Consider the following 21991-nt stretch of genomic DNA (forward strand, 5'->3'; position numbering starts at 1 on the left):
CAATCGGCAAAGTACCTTTTGCCCAGAGCTACCGAAAGCTAGCTACATGCCTCTTAAGTTCTCTTCTCTGATTGCTTCGAATGTTACAATTATCGAAAGTGGCAGATAAAATGGTCGAACGCCACTTGAACGTGCACTCAACAGGTTAGGAAATTACTGAATACCTACGCATTCAGCGCAGGTCATGGCATTGCTTCCCAATATGTGATAACAGCGCGAAAACCATAAAAATTGGGTATTCGGGTATATGTGTATAGTGTCTTCGTTTTTTTTGGGGACAATGGGAAGTCTTCAGTTGAGTTTTCTTTGTGGTCGATGGCACAACATGGATTCGCGCTTTCGTGCCGCACACCCCCTATACAAATGGTTCTTCGGGTTCTGCATACTTTTGCTGATCTTCGTGTTTTCCAATCGTTTTCCAAATGAATTACCGAATGAAAAAAATGCGAATACAGTTTCCCTTCTATCGCGAATCGTTAATGCCACTCTCACACCACAAAAATACTTTGTGAAGACGGCCCAGTGTCATATACCCTTTGTAGACCCGTTCAACGAGGAAGTCATGAAAATATACAAGCCTCAGACCTTTGTGGTCTGCTCGAATGAAAGTGATCTCGTCACATCCGCATACGACTCCCAGCGGCAGCGATATGTGTTGCATATCAATCAACAGGTCGCTCAGCAGCTGCTCAACTTTACGGATGCGGAGTACAATTGTTTCTATGAGGAAATCAGCTACGGCCAGCACGTAGACACCTACGACAAGTAATACAAGATGAGATCCGATTCTTATGAAGCAAATTAGTCTCTTTTCCATCCGTGCAGACTCAAGGCAGATAAATACTTCACTGACGGCTATGTGGTGCCCAAACATGTGGAGGGGATGCTGCTGGAGTGCCAGACGGCGGAAGAGCCCCACAAAGTGCTGCAGCGGGATGCTCTCATATTCATACAGTATCAGCCAGAGGAGCCCACACCCAAGAAGAGGGCGTTAGTGCCCCGAAAGCCTAGCGTTATAATGTACGGCATTGATTCGTTGTCCCGCATAAATCTACGGCGCACGATGCCAAAGGTATACAAGTTCCTTAAGGGCACTGGATGGTATGAGATGCAGGGATACAATAAGGTAAGAATGGCCTATCACCCTCTGTTCGCAGTCTGTGCTGACACCCGGGCTCTCTCTTTCAGGTGGCCGACAATTCGTTTCCCAATCTGTTTGCAATTCTCAGTGGCTATTCACCGGATACGGCAAAGTCCCAGGTCTGCGACACGGACCAGTCCGGCTGCTTCGAGGAGATGCCAATGATATGGCACTACTTCAAGAACGCCAGCTACTTGACGGCCTACGCGGAGGATGAGAGTGGATCGAATACGTTCAACTATCTGAAGCCCGGATTCACCGAAAAGCCTACTGATTACTACTTCCGACCCTTTCTGCGGGCACTGGAGGAAGAGACAGAGGTTAAACGCCTGCCCGGTCAGTTTATGAGGTACTGCATGGGGCGCCGTTTGGCAAATCGTTATATCTACGATTATTGCCGGCAGTTCATGCAGCGATATGTCAAGGAGCGACCCATTTGGGGCATGTTCTGGACCAATCACTACAGTCATGACGATCCCTTCATGCCTTCAGCCATGCAGAACAAGGTACTTACCGATCTGATCAACTATGAAATCGACGGGGCCTTCGATCATACTATAATGATATTCTTTGCCGATCATGGAACAAGGTTCGGCAAGTTAAGAGACCTAAACTCGGGTTTCCTGGAGTCGCGTTTGCCAATGATGTTCATTTACCTGCCTCCTTGGTTTCGTGAAGAGTACCCGAGCTACGCCCGTGCCCTGGAGATCAATCAGAATCGATTGAGTTCGAACTTTGACCTACACAATACGCTGATGCATGTCATTGAGGTCGGTGGTGGCATACCGGGTATGCCTGAATTGCCCAAATCCTATGACTGCCCCACCTGCCAGTCGTTGTTTTACCCACTGCCCGAGGACCGGACTTGTGGCCAGGCGGCCATTGATGAGCATTGGTGTACGTGTGAGCCATATCGAACCATATCCCATCTGGGTTGGGCTGATCGCATAGCCGAGAGTGTGATCCCCCGCATGAATGAGTATTTCGTGGAAAAGAATCTCACCCACCTGTGCAGCAATCTATCACTAAGCTACGTCCACAACACGAACATAAAAACGGGTCTGGACATCAGCTGGCACGATGAGCTGCCCGAACTGAAGGAGGCCATATACCGCACAAAGTTCAAGGTGCAACAAAACAGCGCCGACTTCGAGGCAACGGTTGTCTTCAACAATGTCACCGAAACGGCCGAGGTGAATGTGGAGACAATCAGTCGTACGAATTCCTATAAGGAAGATTCGACCTGCATTGAAGATAAAATAGCTAAATTATATTGTATATGCTTTAGCGATCTCAAGCCATAGACTTCATAATCTCGACTAATATTAAACGTTATTAGTAACTTAGATAGGAAATACAAGAAGATATAAATGTTGTTAAAACGCTGGGCGCGCAGTCTAACAGGTTTCTTCAAACTCTCGCATATGTTTGTACTAACATTGCTCGGAAAAAAGTGTGCTTCGATTGATCCTGCAATTGTACAGATAAATACACAAAATTATTACAAGTACACAACAAACTATGTTTGGATTCAATTTGAACCGCAATGTCGTGCTTTGTGTCATCATCTTGATGGTGGTCTTTATATTTTTAAATCATAATGGAGAGCTCAAACCAGACTCGCCACAAAGCAAACTATCAAGGCAACAAAATCTGGTGCCAATTACTTTACACAACAAATCAGCGACAAAAGATGTGCAACCAGCAACCGTTTTCGATCCACAAAAAATCAACATCCATACGATAGAGAAAACACCAATAAGTGTTGCGGAAAATTTCTTTGTGTTTAGTCGCAAGTGTAAGATACCCTATGTCGATCCACTATCGGAAGATTTCTTGAACTTGTCGGTCCCTTATCCTTATAAAACCTGCACAGAGGATCCGGACCTTTTCAGCGTTCTCTATCACCGCAAAACGAAGCACTACATATTGCACCTGAACAAAGAAGTGATGAAGACACGCTTTTCAAACATTTCGAATTATGCTTGTTTTTATTTTGAAACAATGGCTGGAACCAACGATTCATATGCCGTGTGAGTACTTTGTACACCAGTAGTAAGTGGAATAGCTTTAGCCTGAATGATCTCTTTTATAGTGCCCGTCGTGCTGAACTCTTCGAAAACGACTTTATTGTTCCTCACCATTTTCTGGGATTGGTTGTGCAGTGCAATGATCTCGACAACACCTCTCGTGTGTTGCAGGCCGATGCTTTTTCCTTTGTCCAGCATCCGGTGGATCGCAACGAGACGAGCGATGACTGGCGCGGCACAAACTATCCCAGTGTCTTTCTCTTTGGCATCGACACCATGTCCCGAATGAACTTCCACCGAACGATGCCGCTCACCTCGAAATTCGTCCGTCATAGTGGCTGGTATGAGATGGAGGGCTACAACAAAGTGGCAGACAACACTTTGCCCAATCTGCTGGCCGTGCTGACGGGTCGCAGCGCCAAGAACTGGTCAAAGGGTTGTAACCTAAAGACTACGGGTTGCTTTAACTACATTACGTATTTGTGGGACCACTTTCACAATGCCGGCTACCTGACTGCGTATGCGGAGGATCTGCCCTCCATATCGACATTCAACTATTTGAAATCGGGCTTTGTACGGAAGCCGGTCGACTTTTATCTGCGTCCCTTCATGATGATACTCGAGCATGTCCTCAAATCGGTGGAGTGGATTGGCTGTAAATACTGCCTGGGCCGGAGGCACAGCTTCAGCTATGTGTTTGACTATGCCAAGCAGCTAATCCAGCGCTTTGTACATGAGACACCGAAGCCACTGTTCGGTTTTTTCTGGACGAGTAGTTTCACCCACGACGATCACAGCGGGGGCGCAAATCTGGACGCGATCTTTGTCAAGTACTTGGAGGAGTTCAAGGAGTATGGATTATTCGACAGGGCCATTGTCATTTTGTTCAGCGACCACGGGGCAAGGTATGGGTATTTGGCGAATCATCCTTCTGGCTTCCTCGAGGAGCGTCTGCCTATGCTTCATATCTATCTGCCGCCCTGGTACCGTCGCCGCTATCCACAGATGGCGCGCGCCCTTCGGCTCAACAGGAATCGTCTTACCTCCAGCTATGATCTGCATCTGGGCATCAGACACATTTTGGAGCAGATTCGTCCAGGAATTGACTTTATAAATTCCTATTCTTGCATCAATTGCCGATCTCTCCTTCGGGTGGTGCCCAAAAACAGAGGTTGCTCCGATGCCAATATTCCCATTCATTGGTGCGCCTGCGAAACATATGTCCCCGTATCCACCACTGGCGTTAGTTTGAAATTGGCCCAAGTGATTGTCTATCGAATGAACAAGTTCTTGGCGAAACTGAATCTGGATGCCGACTGCGAGACATTGTACCTTCGCAAATTGCTAAAAGCAAGCCGCCAGCTGCACTTTGATGACGTTGGTGTCGAAATTGCCCCGCCCAATGGCATGGAGATATATCAATTGGAATTCACGACCTCACCGAATAATGGGAAATTTCGATCTCTTGTCAGTAGTAAATTCAACGCGGAGCACGTATCTCTTGACTTGGATGAGATAAGTCGATTGAACTCCTACCGCAACGAATCTTATTGTGTAGAGGATTTACTGGCCAAGAAACTATGTGTTTGCCTCAAAAATACATATTCCGATGACGAAGATACAAAAATAAGGAAAGTCAGATATGGCTGGCTGAAGGAGCAAGAGGACGAATATGATGAATGGAATGATGTTCCTTTGAACGTTAATCTTAAACTTAATATATAAATATCTCAATAAACTGGAGTAGTTTCCAAGCCGTACCCAGGATTTTTCGAAGGGGTCCCGAATTTTTGTTCATAATACATTGGCACGCTGTGAATGATTTAATCTATTTGATTGCTTTTAAATAATTTGTGGCGTAGTATTTTGAATCGAATCGCTTTTTGCTACCAATGTGGATTCTGCGAATGTCAATAAATACTACTTTAGCAATAAATACCATACATACATATTGTGATACATATCTATCTAAAACGTTCTGATTTCCTTCGTTGTTGAAATGTTTTTTTAAGTTTCTGTTTTAATTTAAAGCCACTATCGAAAAAATTAAGATTAAGACTTGTAAAGTAAAATTTCCAACCAATTTCCGAAATTTGTCAACCTCTACAGCTTAAGTTTTTGGCCAGGGCACTTTTAGCTTTATCAAGACGAAGTTGGCATGTGATGCTGTGAAAGAAAAAATTGAGAAAATTGTCACATACCGTGAGATTGAGGCATCCTTCGACATTAGTATGACGTCCACCAATAAGAATTTCCAAGATCCAAGATTCGGTCAAAAAGAAGATCGTGTCGATTGATGTAAGATAATATTAAAAAATACGGTCGTGGTGCTTCAGAAGCTGTGTTTGAAGAATCAAAAATACATATATGAATTTGATTCCGAAATAAAACAGTAATCGACGGTATGGTTGTTTTAAGGCAACAACAACTGGTCATGCTGACATTTTTGTTGTACTTTTTTTGTAGTATTGACGAAAACTAGCCTCCAAATATTTCCAAAATCATAGCAGCCCTGCACTCAATCATCAGCTGATCTAAGAGCTGTAGAAAACTTACTTTAATTTCACATGGAACGAGGAAAAATGTGGTACAGACGTAGATCCTTTTTCAAACCAAAGAGGTGCACAATTATATTCTTTAGCATACTTTTGATTTTTATATGGGCCAATCATTCTAATCGCGATGATGATGCCGGTGGACCGGTTCCTGACGCCATTGAGACGCCCTCCCTATCTCGGTCGGAGCGATTGTATCAGCTGGCCAAACAGGAGCACTTGAAGGATCGGCAGTACCACATGTTGAAGGCGGAGAAGGACCGAACGTTCGTCGAGACGTCTCGAGGATACGATACCACCACCGCTATTGATGTCGACTTCCTGGAAAACCGAAATCCAAAGATGACAGCCAAGCCGGCAAACCGTTACTTTGTGTATAGCCAAAAGTGCAAGATGCCCTATGCAGATCCCTTCTCCAGCGAAGCTCTCGCTGTCTTCACTCCAGCTAAACTGAAGACCTGCACGAATGAGTCGGATCTGATTACGCTGAGCTTCGATCGAAATCTACAGAAGTACAAGATACATGTGAATTCCCAGGTACTTATCGGCCTCGCGCCGGACGTCAGTGACCTAAGATGCAGCTATCAAGAGGTGACCCACGGTCGAAATGTTACCGGAAAGTTCTTTAGTATGTAAGTCCGTAGAATTCATGGAATGATTGATAGAATTTGTATTCAATGAACCTCTTTACACAGTCTTCAGCAACCCGTCGACATCACACAGGATATGCCTCTCGACAAGAATATGAATGGAATTATAACCGAGTGCCATGATGAAAAGAACGCGTCGAGAATCATTCAGAGAGACGCCTTTTCCCTCGTGCAAGTGGTCAACCAGACATCCCGGACTGGGTCGCATCCAGTGGATATACAGCCCAGCGTCATTATGCTGGGCCTGGACACCATGTCGCGGATGAACTTTAGGCGCACCATGCCACGGACGGCCGAATTTGTGCGAAAGTTGGGCTGGTTCGAGCTGGAGGGCTACAACAAAGTAGCGGACAACACGTATCCAAATCTCTGCACTGTTTTGGCTGGTAGCACGCCAGAGGAGCTGAAGAAAATCTGTTCATTTTCTTACGCTGAAGACCAGGATTCGTGTCCATGGATATGGAGGGATTACAAGAAAGCAGGCTACTCGACGGCATATGGCGAAGATATAGTTGAGGATTCCGTCTTCTCGGTACACGATTCTGGCTTTCGCCATGTGCCAACTGACTTTTATCTGCGCCCTCTTCTGATGGGCTTAGCTCAATCGATGCGTACCTACAGGAGATTTGGCTACGACTATTGTTTGGGTCGACGAATAACCGTCTCGTATTTGTACGACTTCTGCATGCAGTTTGCGCAACGATTTATCGAGGAGTTAGAGCAACCAGCCTTCGGTTTCTTCTGGAGCTGCACTTTTACCCACGACTATCATCACGGAGCTTCCAGCTTGGATGGCATACTCATGGACTACCTAAAGCTACTCGAAACGCGTCAGGTCTTTGAGAAATCCATCGTGATATTGCTCAGCGATCACGGCGAGCGGTTTGGTGAACTCGTCGAATTGTCAGATGGGTTTCTGGAAGAACGTTTGCCCATGCTGCACATCTATTTGCCTCCCTGGTTCCGCAAAACATATCCTAGGTTTGCCCAGTCGCTGTATTTGAACCGCAACCGCCTCTCGTCTCCCTACGATCTCCACAATACGCTGCGGCACATTTTGCAGCTGAATGCATCGACCTCCGATCAACTTCCTCCGCTGACAAATTGCCCCACCAGTCAATCTCTTCTGCACCCATTGCCGCGTGAGCGCAGCTGCAAGGATGCCTGCATCGGAGATCACTGGTGTACCTGCAACGAATTCATGGCCATTAAGCTTAACGGAGACGCATATAACATGGTCAAACTGACGCTGTTCTACATCAATCGTTGGTTGGTTTTGAATCATTATAACAAAAAATGCGATCGCCTGCTTCTTGAGGATCTGGACTATGCGGAGCGGAAGGTGCTAAACGAGGATGATGGTCAGGAGTCCTTATACGGTACTATTAGCATCTATCGTCTGCGCTTTCACACCAACCCGCCTTCTGGTCGCTTTGAGGCCACTGTGCGCTATGACAAAAATCGGAAGCGATTGGCTGACTTCAATATAGACGATGTCAGTCGCTTGAACAGATATCACAACGATTCGCTCTGCATCGAGGATAAAATTGCCAAAAAGTTCTGCTTCTGCAGAGGAATCATTGATCCAGATTGGACAAATCAGTAGAAGAAAAGACCAATAACATCACATCGAATAAATTAATGATAATGATTAATTAATGATTAATGACCAATTACCTTAATTACATATCTGCTGTATACATGGTTTTTTGTTTTGTTTTCAAAATTTTAAAGGAGCTCGAAACGTTAAAAGTTTTTACTCGATCACACAGTAGTAGGCCTGGCCTGGCATCTCTCTTCCGCAGTAGTCACTGACTAGAACTGTAAACTAAACCATAGTTAAAGTCATATCCAACGAACACGAGTTGATTGAACGAACACAACTGATTTATAAGCAGCTCAAAACGAGAGACTGCCAATATAACAATATATTGTACATTTTAAAAGAAACCAAAATGAGTAATTCATCTTGGCTCGATTTAGACTTAATAAATTCCTTCACTCCAGTCGAGTGTGGCACCACCATCATGGCTGCCGAGTTTGACTGTGGCGTGGTGCTGGGTGCTGATTCCCGCACCACCGCTGGGTGCCATGTGGCCAATCTAACCCGGACAAAGTGGCTCGGATCACGGACAACGTCTACTGCTGCCGCAGTGGCTCTGCGGCGGACACCCAGGAGCTCTCTGAGGTGGTCTCGAATTTGATGTGGCATTGCGAGATGCACACGGGTGAGCAGACCCTTGTCCGCGACGGGGCCGCGGAGTTCCGGGACAAGTGCTACGACGGTCGCAAATACCTGTATGCCGGCATCATTGTGGGTGGCTGGGACGATCTGCACGGGGCCCAGGTGTACAATATTTCGCTGGGCGGCATGATGATGCGCGAACAGTTGAGCTATGGCGGATCTGGTTCCATATACATTAGTGGCATGCTCCGGGACGGCTACCGTCCGAACATGGAGAAAGAGGAGTTGGTGCTGCGTTTCAGGTCGGCCCTCAAACAGGCCATCCATCACGATTCCTTCTCCGGGGGAGTATCGCGCATCGCGATCATCAACAAGGAAGGCATCGAGCGACGGGTGTACTACAACACCAGCACTGGCAAGGCTCAGGCCACAGGCACTGATGTCCTCTTGGGCTGTGGCGAGACCAAGAAGCCGCGTAAGTCTTAAAACTAATAATACTTATTTTTTGAATAAAATCGTAATCTGATTACTTAAGGCTCCAACAAAGTTAATCGTACAAATGTGTCAGTTCGCTCATGGGAAATTTCAATAGCGAATATGTTACAGTGGAAAAAGAGAACAGGTGAACTGCTTGAAATAAACGTATCTTGTTCATGTGTGCTTTTGCTGCGATGCCATACATTTATAGTCCATAACGCCATAATTAAGCAATTTTGAGAGAAATTTTGTTATCAGAGTTCAGAAGCCAATTAATTTTTAATTTTTCGGTCTTTAATCACAGTGTAGTGTGAATGGAACGTTAGTCTTTTGTCCAGAGTAACTCATAGACATTTGAAAGCAGCATGTTGGTTTAATAATGTTCCATGTATGAAGAGTCCTGGAACTGAGTGACTTTTTCAGGACTTATGTGAATAGGCTGTATTTCAAATGATCATTTCAATGCGGAACCAATTTTTAGTATTTTAGGTTATGAAATCACAGCAGCCCTTTGCATACCAATCAGAGGCGAACACCTTTCCAATACCCACTTCATTTCAATTTTACACGAAGGAGCTAACATGAGACGTAAATTAATTTTGAAAATAAAAAAATACAGTATCATATTCTTTGCTATCCTATTGGTGTTCATATGGGCCAATCATGTCAATCGCGACAAGGATTATGATGATGGCGCTGGACCGTTTCCTCATGGCAAAGATCAGGCATCATCAACTGGTAACAATACGCCTCCTCTATCCCGCTCGGAGAGACTGTACGAGCTGGCCAAGCTGCAGCACTTGAAGAATCGAGAGTACTACAAATTGAAGGCGCGAACGTCCACCAATAAACCCACGACAAGAAACTATGAAACTACACGTGGTGCTGATGATACGGGGATGCAGTACGGAAAGCCAAGGAAGACAGCCAAACCGGCGAACCGTTACTTTGTGTATAGCCAAAAGTGCAAGATTCCCTATGCGGATCCCTTCTCCAGTGAAGCTCTCGCTGTATTCACTCCAGCTAAACTGAGGACCTGCACCAACGAGTCGGATCTGATTACGCTGAGCTTCGATCGAAATCTACAGAAGTACAAGATCCAGGTAAATGGCAAGGCGCTTGCCGAAATGGCCTCGGATGTAACTGAACTAAGTTGCAGCTATCAGGAGGTGATACGCGGTCAAAATGCCACCGGCGAGTTCTTTAGTGTGTAAGAAACATTAATTTCTGACTGATTGATTACTGTTTAAATTAACCTTTTCTGTCACAGCCTTCTGCCACCTGTCGACATCACACAGAACATGGCACTGGATAAGAATATCAGTGGAATTATAGCCGAGTGCCATGATGAAAGGGACGAGTCCAGAATCATTCAGAAGGATGCCTTTCCCCTCGTGCAGGTGGTCAACCAGACATCCCGGACTGGGTCGCATCCAGTGGATATACAGCCCAGCGTCATTATGCTGGGCCTGGACACCATGTCGCGGATGAACTTTAGGCGCACCATGCCACGGACGGCCGAATATGTGCGAAAGTTGGGCTGGTTCGAGCTGGAGGGCTACAACAAAGTGGCGGACAACACGTTTCCAAATCTCTGTGTTGTTATGGCCGGTGGCAAACCGAAAGAATTAGAAAAAGTGTGCGAATTGTCACGCCATGGGCGGATGGATTCGTGTCCATGGATATGGAGGGATTACAAGAAAGCAGGCTACTCGACGGCATATGGCGAAGATATACTAGAGTTCGGCGTCTTCATTGGGCAAAATAACGGCTTTCTTGAAGTGCCAACTGACTTTTATCTGCGCCCTCTTCTGATGGGCTTAGCTCAATCGATGCGTACCTACAGGAGATTCGGCTACGACTATTGTTTGGGTCGACGAATAACCGTCTCGTATTTGTACGACTTCTGCATGCAGTTTGCGCAACGATTTATCGAGGAGTTAGAGCAACCAGCCTTTGGTTTCTTCTGGAGCTGCACTTTCACCCACGACTATCATTTCGGAGCTTCCAGCTTGGATAGCTTGTTCATAGACTACCTAAAGAAACTCGAGAAACATCAGGTCTTTGAGAAATCCATCGTGATACTGCTCAGCGATCACGGCGACGGATCTGGTGATCTCGCCGCACTGTCCGACGGGTTTCTGGAGGAACGTTTGCCCATGCTGCACATCTATTTGCCCCCCTGGTTCCGCAAAACATATCCTAAGTATGCCGAGTCCCTCCTTCTCAACCGCAACCGCCTCTCGTCTCCCTACGATCTCCACAATACGCTGCGGCACATTCTGCAGCTGAATGCATCGACCTCCAATCAACTTCCTCCGCTAACAAATTGCCCCACCAGTCAATCTCTTTTGCACACATTGCCACGGGAACGCAGCTGCAAGGATGCCTGCATTGGAGATCACTTCTGTTCCTGCAACGAATTCATAGCAGTTAGGCTCAACGGAGAGGCATACAACATAGTCAAACTGACGCTGTATTATATCAATCGTTGGATGATACTGCACCATTTCAACAGACACTGCGATCGGCTGGTCCTTGAGGAACTGGACCATGCCGAGAGGAAGCTGCTTGGGGTGGATAATGACAAGGAGACCTTGTACGGGACCATTATGATCTATCGTATGCGCTTTCAGACCTATCCATCTGAGGGTCGCTTTGAGGCCACGGTGCGCTATCACAGTGAACTCGATACTTTAGTTGACTTCGATATAGGAGATGTGAGTCGCTTGAACAGATATCACAACGATTCGCTCTGCATCAAGGATAAAATTGCCAAAAAGTTCTGCTTTTGCTTTAAAGATGGAGTCAGCAAACCCGAATGGCAGAGGATGATAATAAATTTTGACCAACAAATTACAAAAGAATCTGTACTAAATCTAATCAATGTTCCGGCAAAATAAATGTGACAATTTCATCAGTTGAGCTAATATGGTTTTTATACCCGATACTCAAAATGAGTATTGGGGTATATTAGATTTGTGGTAAAAGTGGATGTGTGTAACGTCCAGAAGGAATCGTTTCCGACCCCATAAAGTATATATATTCTTGATCAGCATCAATAGCCGAGTCGATTGAGCCCTGTCTGTCTGTCCGTCTGTCCGTCCGTCCGTCCGTCCGTCCGTCCGTCCGTCCGTCCGTCCGTCCGTCCGTCCCCTTCAGCGCCTAGTGCTCAAAGACTATAAGAGCTAGAGCAACGATGTTTTGGATCCAGACTTCTGTGATATGTCACTGCTACAAAAATATTTCAAAACTTCGCCCCGCCCACTTCCGCCCCCACAAAGGACGAAAATCTGTGGCATCCACATTTTTAAAGATACGATAAAACCAAAAACGCAGAATCGGTGAGGATGACCATATCTTCTACGGTGCAAAATCTGAACCAGATCGTATAATGATTATAGCCAGAATCAAGAAAACAAGTTCATTCTTTCTCGCTCTGTCTCTGTCTAACACACAGGTTTCATGGTCGGTTTTGTCAATTGCAAAATATGAGTTCAAGGATCTCAGAACCTATAAGAGCCAGAGCAACCAAATTTGGTATCCACACTCCTGTGATATCGGACCTTGACCGTTTCGTGTCCAAATTTCGCCACACCCCCTTCCGCCCCCGCAAAGGACGAAAATCTGGGGCATCCACAAATCTCAAAGACTTTTAAGGCTAGAGTAACCAAATTTGGTATCCGCACTTCTGTTAGATCTCACTATAAAACGTATATCTCAGAATTTCGCCCCACCCCCTTCCGCCACCACAAAAGACGAAAATCTGTTGCATCCACAATATTGCACATTCGAGAAAACTAAAACGCAGAATCATAGATAATGACCATATCTATCAGATTGCTGAATCTGGATCAGATCGGATCATTTTTGTAGCCAAAAGCAAGAAATCAAATTTCAGTGGCTACGCAGCGCCCGACGTCACGCTCAGACTGATTTTCTGTCTCTCTCGCACGCACTCTTTGTCGTGTGGTTCAATATTAGCGGCGTCTGCCGCAGGAGAGCCATACTGACTTAGTATCGGGTATAACTGTAGAGTTGCGGTGTCCGCAGCAACTCACAACGTTCCACCTCGTTAGACTTGGTGTTTAGATTAAATGGATATTATTGTAGGTCGGTTGTCGCTTCTTGTACTCGTACTCGTTGCAACGTCATCTGGGATTGTGTACAAGTGCCACGACACTCTGCAGATTGGGGGGAAGCTTAGCATACAGAAACTGATCGATCAGAATATCGAAAATGCAGTGGAAAAGTTTGACGTTTACACTAAGAACTGTAAGATGCCACAGCTGAGGGTATTCTCATCGGAGATTTGTAGACTTCGCTCTAGACACCGGCACCGCACCTCTGAAAGTTGTGGAGCAAAACGTCCTCGTCTGATTGGGTCCCACTGGAACTCGTACCACCAGCAATATCAGCTTAGTATTCAGCAAGAAGTGGCATCTCTACTGTTGGGTGACGAAAGGCCTATCGTCGAGTGCTCTTTCACGGTCATTGAATGGCTTAAACTGCTAACAGCATTGATGTTCAAGGACCAGCTTTTGGTGCCCAAGGATGTAAAGAGCATGGTTTTGCAGTGTGGTTTACGGGCCAATCGAACTTACGCCATGCACCCCCGACGGCTGTACGAGGGTTTGTCGTTTGTACAGCCTAAGAAGGGGATACCACTGATGGCCCATCGCCAGCCCAGTGTTCTTGTCTTGGGCATTGATTCCATGTCGCGAGGCAATCTGCGACGTGTCCTGCCAAAAGTTAGCGACTTTCTCGGTGGCAGGCATTGGCACGAAATGCGAGGCTTCAACACAACAATCTTACGAACGCAGATAGTTTGTCGTTCGTGTGGAAGGACTTTAAGAGTGCCGGCTACGTGACTGCAATGTCTGAAGACAGTCCGGAGATCGGCAGGTTCCAGAGTCCACCCGTCGACCATTATCTTCGGCCTTTGCCTATGCCCAAACTCAGCCGCTGTCAAAGTAAACGAAGCAGCATGGAACATACCCTGGATTACTGCACTCAGCTGATCGAACGATAGCCGTTCTTTGGATTCTTCTGGACGAATTTGTTTTGGTCCGAAAGCTATGCCGAACCGTTGGAGAATGATGAGGAGGTGTATGACTATCTAAACAGGTTCGAGGCATTGGTACTCTACGAAGAGGCCATTGTAGTTGTCCTCAGCGATCATGGGAAGCAGTTTGGAAATCTGATTCACCTTCGCGATGGTCATTTGTAGGAACGTCAGCCCATGCTGTTCATATCACTGCCAAAATGGTTCCGGCAACGCCATCCAGGGTTTGTCAATGCCTTGCAGTTGAATAGCCATCGCTTGTGCTCTCTCTACGATCTCCAACTGACTTTAAAACATATATCCTCGCCACAGGTCGCGCACGAGACTGTACTTGCGAGTCCAACGTCATGTCCTCGCTGTCAGAGTCTGTTATATCTGCTACCAGAGATTCGAACTTGCTCTGAGGCGGGCATCGGGCCAAATTGGTGCTCCTGCGATGCGTATAGAGCGCTGCCACTGAGCGACAATATTCAGACCATGGCACACTTTGTTGTTCAACGAATTAATCAAGTTTTAACCGATCTCAGTCTAACGAATCGGTGTAGTAAGCTCCGTTTGTCTGGCATTAGACGGGCCCAGAGGAAAGAGAGATTAAACTGGAAGCCCTGCCCAATACGGTGGTATTTGAGGCCACCGTGAGCTACAACGAGCTGACGCATCTGATGGATACGGACATCAATACGGATATCAGTAGACAAAATTCTTTGGATCGGGATGGCAGTTGCATTCAGCACAAAAAGGCGCAGAAGTTTTGTGTGTGCCACAACAGGATAACTACTAATTAGATCCTAAAGTATCCTTGAACTCTGTACGTGTATTTTATTTAAATTTAATTTATGTTAGCGGCTACCTTTCAATTGCATTGGACTCTTATGTTTAAACGATATGCGTCTATATATATTTATGTGTACCTACTATATGTATATCTAGTGAAATCAAATGTTGAATTAAATTCTCTAACTCTGATTCTGGTTCTGCAACCTAATGGTCCCTCGAAGCATCGTAAAACTCAACAAAACAGTTTTAACAATACTATGCCTTAAGCCTAAATCGATTAGAAAACTATAAAACCTTGCGATAAATTCACATTCTACATGTACGAGTCCACAGGATATCGTTCGGCCTCCTCAAGCATGTGTCTAAAGTCCACGGGCACGGGTTGGGCCACCGGTCCAGTGCCTGGTCTACCAGGCACATGACCATTCATCATTTGGGAGGGATTCTTGCCACTGACGAGGGCACTGCCCCGATTCTTGAGATGTCCATTCATCATGCTCACATGATGACTGATCGTGGGCACAGCCCCAGGGACATTCGTCTCCAGATCGTGCAGTATGGCATCTGTCTGCTCGTTGCGCATCATCTGATTGCCCAGCGGTGCTGTGGCATCTGTGTCGTCGCTTCGGTTCAGCAACTGCTGGATATGACTCCGTATGAGGCGCTCGAATTCACGCTGCACCGACGGACTGTCCGTGTCGCCATCAACCTAAATGATTAGATTCGATTATGGTCTGAAGTTTAGGCGAAAAAATGTGAACTCACAATCTGCAGGCGATTGCTATTATCCATGGTTTTGAGCATGGGCAGAGTCTGTTCACGAAACAGTTCCAGACGACGTCGAAACGAGGACACTGTGTCGTCTATACGTCCGCGTCCTAGCTGAAGTTTCGAACAGTCCAGCAGGATAATCGGCGGACGTTGCTGGTACTGGAAGATAATAAAATTTTCGTGTTTAAATGACATCACTTTCTTGGGATATTCGCCCTGAAGATTTCTCACCTTGTTCTCAAAGTATTTGACTTGCTGTAGATTTCTCGGATAGCCATCAATAATTATGCCCGTTCTGTCGAGCAGCTGGCGGAGATTCGACTCGAGCAACTGATTTAATGACTTCTCCGGGGCCATATCCCCAGCAGCCAGGGCCTCCTTAACCGCATAACTTTCGGTATTGGCACGTGGCGCAGAGTCTGTGATATTGCGCAAAAGTCGACCCACACTGCAAAGGAATGTCAAGAATAAATTATAATTGAAGATAAAGATATGCTTAAGCCTTAATCCTTACCTTATGTGCGCCCAGCCGGGATTCAAGCCCACAGCCTTGAGGCAGAGGGTGGCTTTGTTACTGCCTGGTCCACCAATCACCCAAATAATGGGTGGCAAAACTGGTAGATCGGCGGTATCTGGCTTGCGCTTTGGCTGCTGTGTAACAACCACACCACTGTCATCGTCGGCACTGGTGGTGCCGCCACCCTGATGGTGTTCCACATTGCGGTCTAAGCCAACACTCTGATCGATGGCCAGATCTGCGGCCAGAGGCAAGGTGGTCTCGGTATCGGTGACGGTGGCATTGTTGTCGTCTGCAATGTGAGTCGCTTGGGCTTGACTAGGTGCAGTGTCTACGCTAACAATACTGCCGGGTATATCAAGTATCCCTCTGCCCATACCTGTAACTCCATTCATCATGGCCTCTTGGTTCTCGAGCGTGCTAAGTATATCTAAGACAGCGGTGCGAAAATCTTTATACACCTCTGTGGGAGCACGCTCGCCATTAACCTTAAGTAGTAAGTAAAAGGGGAAATTATCTCTAGGTTCTCTAGATGGATATAGAAAAATTTAGTACTCACGGCCAACAGCATATCGCTTTGGTCAAAATAATCAGCGACTGGCATCACATTTTTGAAGAAATTTTCCAATTCCATTTTGGCTAGGGAGAGTACAACATGACCTAATTTGGCACCATAATCGATTTGCTTCTGCAGAACCGACTGGCGCCAGGATATTAAGATCACGCCATTGACGACTTGTATCTGAAGCAGCGGAAAAAAGTAATAGCCCGGTTAATAGGGTGGACATTCGTAATACTCCCAAAAAGCCCATCATCCAATTAGCACTTGCTCGTGTAACGAATTGAGCATGTGCTCGACTCGACTGTAAATTCATGGGAATTATGGCCGAATAAACAAACTGTTTGTCTGTCTGTCCATGTGGTGTGGTGTGGTGCTGACCCATTTGCCAGTTAATTAGTTCAAATAGTTCAACAGCAATTTACTGGGCCAAGAAGACACACAAACACACGAAGTATGAGGTGTGGTTTCGTAATAAATAAAACGACTGTAGGGACCAAATTGGTGACCAAATGACGAGTGGTAGAAATTACCTTCTCCGAGTACTCAACAACGTCGCGCATTGAGCGTGGATATCCAGAAATTAAGTATGCTTTGGCAGCTGGAGCCATTTTCATTTCCAACATCAACACTTCGGTGACCGTTTTCGATGATAGTTGAGAAAAGTCCTGCATGTCTGTAAAGGGAAATTCAGAGATCTATAGAATGCTAGAGATGTTAGAAATATTGGAGCTTTCAGAACTTATGAACTGACATCTACAGATACATATTAAAATTCTAAGTTTAGTTTGCTTACCATTTCCCATTGCATATTGCTGCAGCAGATCCATCATATTGATGTGCGTTACACCGCGTCGATCCTGCATGAAGGTATCGCAATGGGTAACCTTGCCACTACCGGGGCCGCCTAAAACAAATATCACTGGCACTTTGGGCGGATCGAATTTGATTTTTCCAGCATTTTGCATATCGATAGCGACGGCATTGGTAGTACCCGCCGCTGCCGCTGCTGCAGCGGCCTCCAAGTCGCCAGAATTTTGGCCATTCCGATTCCGTGTATGATTCCAATCGTTGCCTGGTTCGCCGGTATCTTGTGCCGCGCTGGCATCTGGAAAAGTTAACAAGAACCAGGAACTTGAACTTCATTCGAGCAACAGTTGACCCCGGGGGGGTATGGATGGGTGGATGGGTGGCTATTAGTCAAGCGGAAACCGGATGTGTTGGCAAGTTAGCGCTCGGTCGGGCCTCCTGAGAGGCCCTCGTGCCAATTTGGCATTAGTCTGCCTGCCCCTTCGAGAGGGCGGAAGCAATTTGCCAGGAGTAGGAAATTAGTTGAAGGGCGAAACGCACAGGGGACAAATCGCACAAAACACATCATTAAAACATGTTTAACAATTATTTAATTGTATAGCAACCGCATATACTATACATATATGGAATTGCGTCATCGCTGAGTTCATTCATGGAAAATCAGCTGCGACATTGTCAAAGCTATAGTCAATAGATATGGCTAATGCCAGGACCTGAATCTCCCCTATCCCTATGCCAATCCCCATTCCCACACAACAACCACCACGGCAATTTCGCGTATTTCCAGTCGTGCACGAGTGTCCTGTGTGCTGTCTGTTTGGCTCTGGCTTGGGTCCTGTGACATTTTTATTGATTTTCCTGCAGTTTTATTTAATTGACATGTTTTGTTATTGTTGCTATCCCTTTTCGGCCTGTGTAGAGGCGACACTTTTCATGGTTTTTCATGGTTTTCCTTTTTCCGTTTTTTGTTTTTGTGGGTGACGCGCGCGTTTTCAGGATTTATGTGTATTAGGTTTTGGTGGTCAACGTACATGACCAAGGATATGGCCAGCCATCGAGGCCGGCCACCGAGAATGACCCGAGTTCCGATAGAAATTAAAGCATTGGGCAAGGTCCTCTATCCGTTATGGATATATGAAAGTACGTATCGGTACCGTACATTATATAGCATATAGCTTTCATTCAAAAATCGTTTTGTCACACAGATAATTGTTTTAGAGAAATGATTGCAGCAATTTCAATTATAATTGTCATTTGAGTAATTGATAATTGAATATTAAAAGGTAATTTTCTATCAGAGATACGGCCAGCGAGATCTATTCTGTTGTAAAATAGAAGAAATAGATGGAATTCCTTGAACTTAACTGTTCTTTGTGGTGAAATATACGTCTACGAAAAATGTGTCTAACGAAATACTATAGCGGGAATATTCCAGTAGATATTTAAATAGTGAAATTATGAATTTATAGCTTTCGTTCTTTTTTGTTATCTCTAAGATTTGCAAATATAGCGTTCCTCCTAAAATTATGCTACGAAAAATATGGAAGCCTCTCAAATCAAAGATAAAATAAAGCCAGAAAATATACTCAAACAAAAAATAGAGTGCAATTAATGTAAAAACTCTTCAGTCCTTCGACTTGAAAACTCTTAATGAAGAGCCTTTTATTTCACACACCCAACGTGTGCCGTATTAATCCCCCTTGGCGTGTTCAACCCGCGACTCATTAGGGGTATTTGTATTTTTTCAAGAGCCAAGCAGCAATCTGTGATTAGAAATCTCTAGCAGGGTTGGGGGGCATTACTCACCTGTGTCTAAACAAATACCCATTATCCATTCGGTGGCCAGTATAGCTGAATTTTCGCAATGCTGTTTTCCCTACCACGCATCTACCAGCAGAGCATGCAGCCCGGCGGCACACACTCTTGCACCCGCACTGTTGCACTCGGTGGAAAAATTATCGCATCCGTATAAAAAACAGGTGGTGTGTGCTCTTCAAAGGGAAAGTTTTTGTTGTAAAATTCCATAAAAGTTTTGCACATTGCAACAGCAGCGTCTGTCCATGGCCACGACGACGGTAAAGGTATTCTCTATTATATGTAAATATATATATTTACAATATATGTGTTTATTGTTGGTTGGTATCTCTGGGATACTTGTTGGGGGTTTGGTTTGTCGGGTTTTATGGTTGGTAACACGCACGAAAACCGGGGAACTACAGGCCACTGCTGGCGGTATTATGTTGCCGCGTACTCTCTGATTTTGTGTTCTGATTTCCCAGGCTTCTTGGGCTCTACGGTTTGGGGCACGTACTGCTCGATGAACGTCCGAAACGAAACTGAATTTCAAAATTGACAAATGACTCGGCTTTGGTAGCTCCCCGAGTGGATTCCGATTCCGTCCGGTCGAGAGTCGGGACTGGACTCTTGGTCACTCAGTCACCCGCTTTTCCAATTAATGAATACTTTATGAATTTCCAACGGGTTTCCTGGCTTCCCTTCCCCCACAGAGCACACGACTATCCATCGACTATCCTCATGCAATTCCAGTCGCGTGGGGCACCGCATGTAGGTTGAGTGGGTGTGTGGGGTTATCTATCACGGTCGGGATTTTCTTGGCTCTCCCTGGAAACCTCACGCACCATTCTACACTTATTTCCATGACTGTGTCATTCATGGGCCGCGGCCATTTGTTTATGCGCTCCAAACAAATTGTGTCCTGTCCGAGAGGACTGTCCTGGAGCCAGAGCGCACAGCAGTGCGTTTCTCACAGAGGTGCACCACCCCGCCACCACCCAACCGACACACATGTTCAGAATACCTTGTAGGGAATACTTTAAAGCATTCTCCCTGCCCTGCTGTTCTTTCGGTTGGCGTGCTGTTGTCGTCCATGTTGATTGTTCTTGTCATTTTGTTTTGTTTTGTTTTTTTTGTTCATATTTTGTTCGATCTAAATAAATCCTTTGACTTGCAGCTGTTAGAGTCGAGAGGGCCCAAACAGAAAACAATATGGGGCAGGCTGTTAGGATATGTGGGACAATAAGAGGAATCGGATGGAAGAAATGAAAGTAGCCAACCTTTGGTTGAAATTTATGTAATATGATATATTTCTTGGAAGTAAATACTACAAATGATAATACAAATGGAACTGATATTTTTGTAAATACTATATATTTCTTATGGAAAGTTTATTTTCTTCAAAGTAGTCATAATTTTTTCCACGAAATTATCTAGAAATGAATCTTAGTAATGGATCCTCTACATTCTTGAGCTGTGCATCGTACACTTTTAAGGATCGAATGCCACAAATTACATATGGAATCTAATAATATGCCCATGAGTGTGCCAACTAAGCGTTCACCTATCATGACTTGAGCTATATTATACATATGTATGTAGGAGTATGTGTTCCATTCTGAAAGAGTCTTTCATGAGCCTGATGGCAATAACATTGCGCAATCATGCCACACATTGACAAAAAAAAAAAGAAAAACCCCAAATTGATTAACCCTATAAAGTGGAAAGATGCAAGGCTAGTGCTATGGCATGGGTTTCTGTCTGTAAGTGGGAATATGGGGAGCCATTTGAGGGAAAGGAAAGAAGAATTATTTCAATTAATATTTCACACCAATAATTGTCTGTAATTATTAAGTTTTTCTGTTGCTGAAAGTCCCGCTTTGTGGCAGGGAAGAAGCGTTGACAGATGACAGCTGTCAAAATTTCCTAAATCAGTTCAATTAAAATTCTATTGATTTTGTTGTAAGTTATGTTGAAATACTCGTAATACAGGAAAGGGGTCTAAGGGGCTGGGTCTGTGGGCTTATTTGGGGGGCATAGGCTTAGGCAAGGACACGCAAGGAAGTTCAAAGCTCAAGGAAATTACATATCGATCAAATTGGTCTCATATCGATCCATGGCCGACCACAGATGCGACGCCTAATTTGTTGGAATTTGTGGACATGTCATGTGTCCCGTCGACACAAGGACAACAACGACAACACCCACTACACAGATAATACCAACAGCCCAGCCATAGTATATCCCATAGACTGAAATTGACACCCACACCTACACCTCCCCCAAAATGATTGGGTCGAGGGTCGAGAGTTGGTGGGGGCCCGAATTTTCCAACTTATGAGTAAAGTAAAGCCTTCGCAATGACCGCATCGAGGAGCGAAGCTCGTGTCTCGTGCTCGTCCTTGAGCCCGTCCGGTGGGGCGTTTGGTTATTAAATGCCTTTTTGAAACTTAATTAAGGCTACGTGCTTTTTTTTGGCTTAAATATGTACATAATCCCAGCCAAGGTGTGCTCGTTGAGCCTTTTGGGTTAACCAATCCGAACCGAAACATCTGTGATTAAGGACAATCGCGAAGGTTGAATGTCTTCAATTGGGGATCAAATGAAGGCGTTGAAAGAAAGCTAAATTGGAAGTTCCGTTTTGCGGAAAGGGAAACAAA

At 45.3% G+C, this 21991-nt stretch overlaps 6 protein-coding genes across 7 annotated transcripts; 5 read left to right on the forward strand and 1 right to left on the reverse strand.

The window, feature by feature from the left end:
* Positions 1 to 295: 295 nt before the first annotated feature.
* On the forward strand, positions 296 to 2651 carry LOC108164011. The gene is made up of 3 exons (XM_033393365.1): positions 296 to 765; positions 826 to 1126; positions 1189 to 2651. The coding sequence occupies exons 1-3, from the start codon at positions 326 to 328 to the stop codon at positions 2443 to 2445; spliced, it is 1998 nt and encodes a 665-aa protein (XP_033249256.1). The 5' UTR covers positions 296 to 325; the 3' UTR covers positions 2446 to 2651.
* On the forward strand, positions 2473 to 5134 carry LOC117185761. The gene is made up of 2 exons (XM_017299585.2): positions 2473 to 3174; positions 3237 to 5134. The coding sequence occupies exons 1-2, from the start codon at positions 2663 to 2665 to the stop codon at positions 4894 to 4896; spliced, it is 2172 nt and encodes a 723-aa protein (XP_017155074.1). The 5' UTR covers positions 2473 to 2662; the 3' UTR covers positions 4897 to 5134.
* A 538-nt stretch (positions 5135 to 5672) lies between these two features.
* Positions 5673 to 8058, forward strand: LOC108164233. The gene is made up of 2 exons (XM_017299864.2): positions 5673 to 6358; positions 6422 to 8058. The coding sequence occupies exons 1-2, from the start codon at positions 5739 to 5741 to the stop codon at positions 7980 to 7982; spliced, it is 2181 nt and encodes a 726-aa protein (XP_017155353.1). The 5' UTR covers positions 5673 to 5738; the 3' UTR covers positions 7983 to 8058.
* Positions 8059 to 8445: 387 nt separating this feature from the next.
* On the forward strand, positions 8446 to 9321 carry LOC108161228 (proteasome subunit beta type-6-like). Its single transcript, XM_033393366.1, has 2 exons — positions 8446 to 9036; positions 9097 to 9321. The coding sequence occupies exons 1-2, from the start codon at positions 8580 to 8582 to the stop codon at positions 9276 to 9278; spliced, it is 639 nt and encodes a 212-aa protein (XP_033249257.1). The 5' UTR covers positions 8446 to 8579; the 3' UTR covers positions 9279 to 9321.
* Positions 9322 to 9546: 225 nt separating this feature from the next.
* On the forward strand, positions 9547 to 11959 carry LOC108164222. Its single transcript, XM_017299855.2, has 2 exons — positions 9547 to 10248; positions 10309 to 11959. The coding sequence occupies exons 1-2, from the start codon at positions 9620 to 9622 to the stop codon at positions 11939 to 11941; spliced, it is 2262 nt and encodes a 753-aa protein (XP_017155344.1). The 5' UTR covers positions 9547 to 9619; the 3' UTR covers positions 11942 to 11959.
* A 2669-nt stretch (positions 11960 to 14628) lies between these two features.
* On the reverse strand, positions 14629 to 19365 carry LOC108164279 (adenylate kinase isoenzyme 5). Of its 2 annotated transcripts, XM_017299926.2 has the most exons (9): positions 19344 to 19365; positions 17524 to 17835; positions 17261 to 17403; positions 16728 to 16910; positions 16548 to 16656; positions 16166 to 16460; positions 15883 to 16099; positions 15646 to 15810; positions 15194 to 15589 (listed from the first exon to the last, which is right to left on the reverse strand). In XM_017299926.2, exons 1-9 carry the CDS (start codon positions 19363 to 19365, stop codon positions 15194 to 15196), a joined length of 1842 nt encoding a protein of 613 aa, XP_017155415.1. The 2 variants fall into 2 exon arrangements, with proteins under 2 accessions (XP_017155414.1, XP_017155415.1); XM_017299925.2 differs by having other exon boundaries at positions 14629 to 15589; positions 16166 to 16656.
* Between the last annotated feature and the right edge of the window lie 2626 nt (positions 19366 to 21991).

This window comes from Drosophila miranda, chromosome 4 (genome assembly GCF_003369915.1).
Source record: "Drosophila miranda strain MSH22 chromosome 4, D.miranda_PacBio2.1, whole genome shotgun sequence".
Lineage (NCBI taxonomy): Eukaryota > Metazoa > Arthropoda > Insecta > Diptera > Drosophilidae > Drosophila > Drosophila miranda.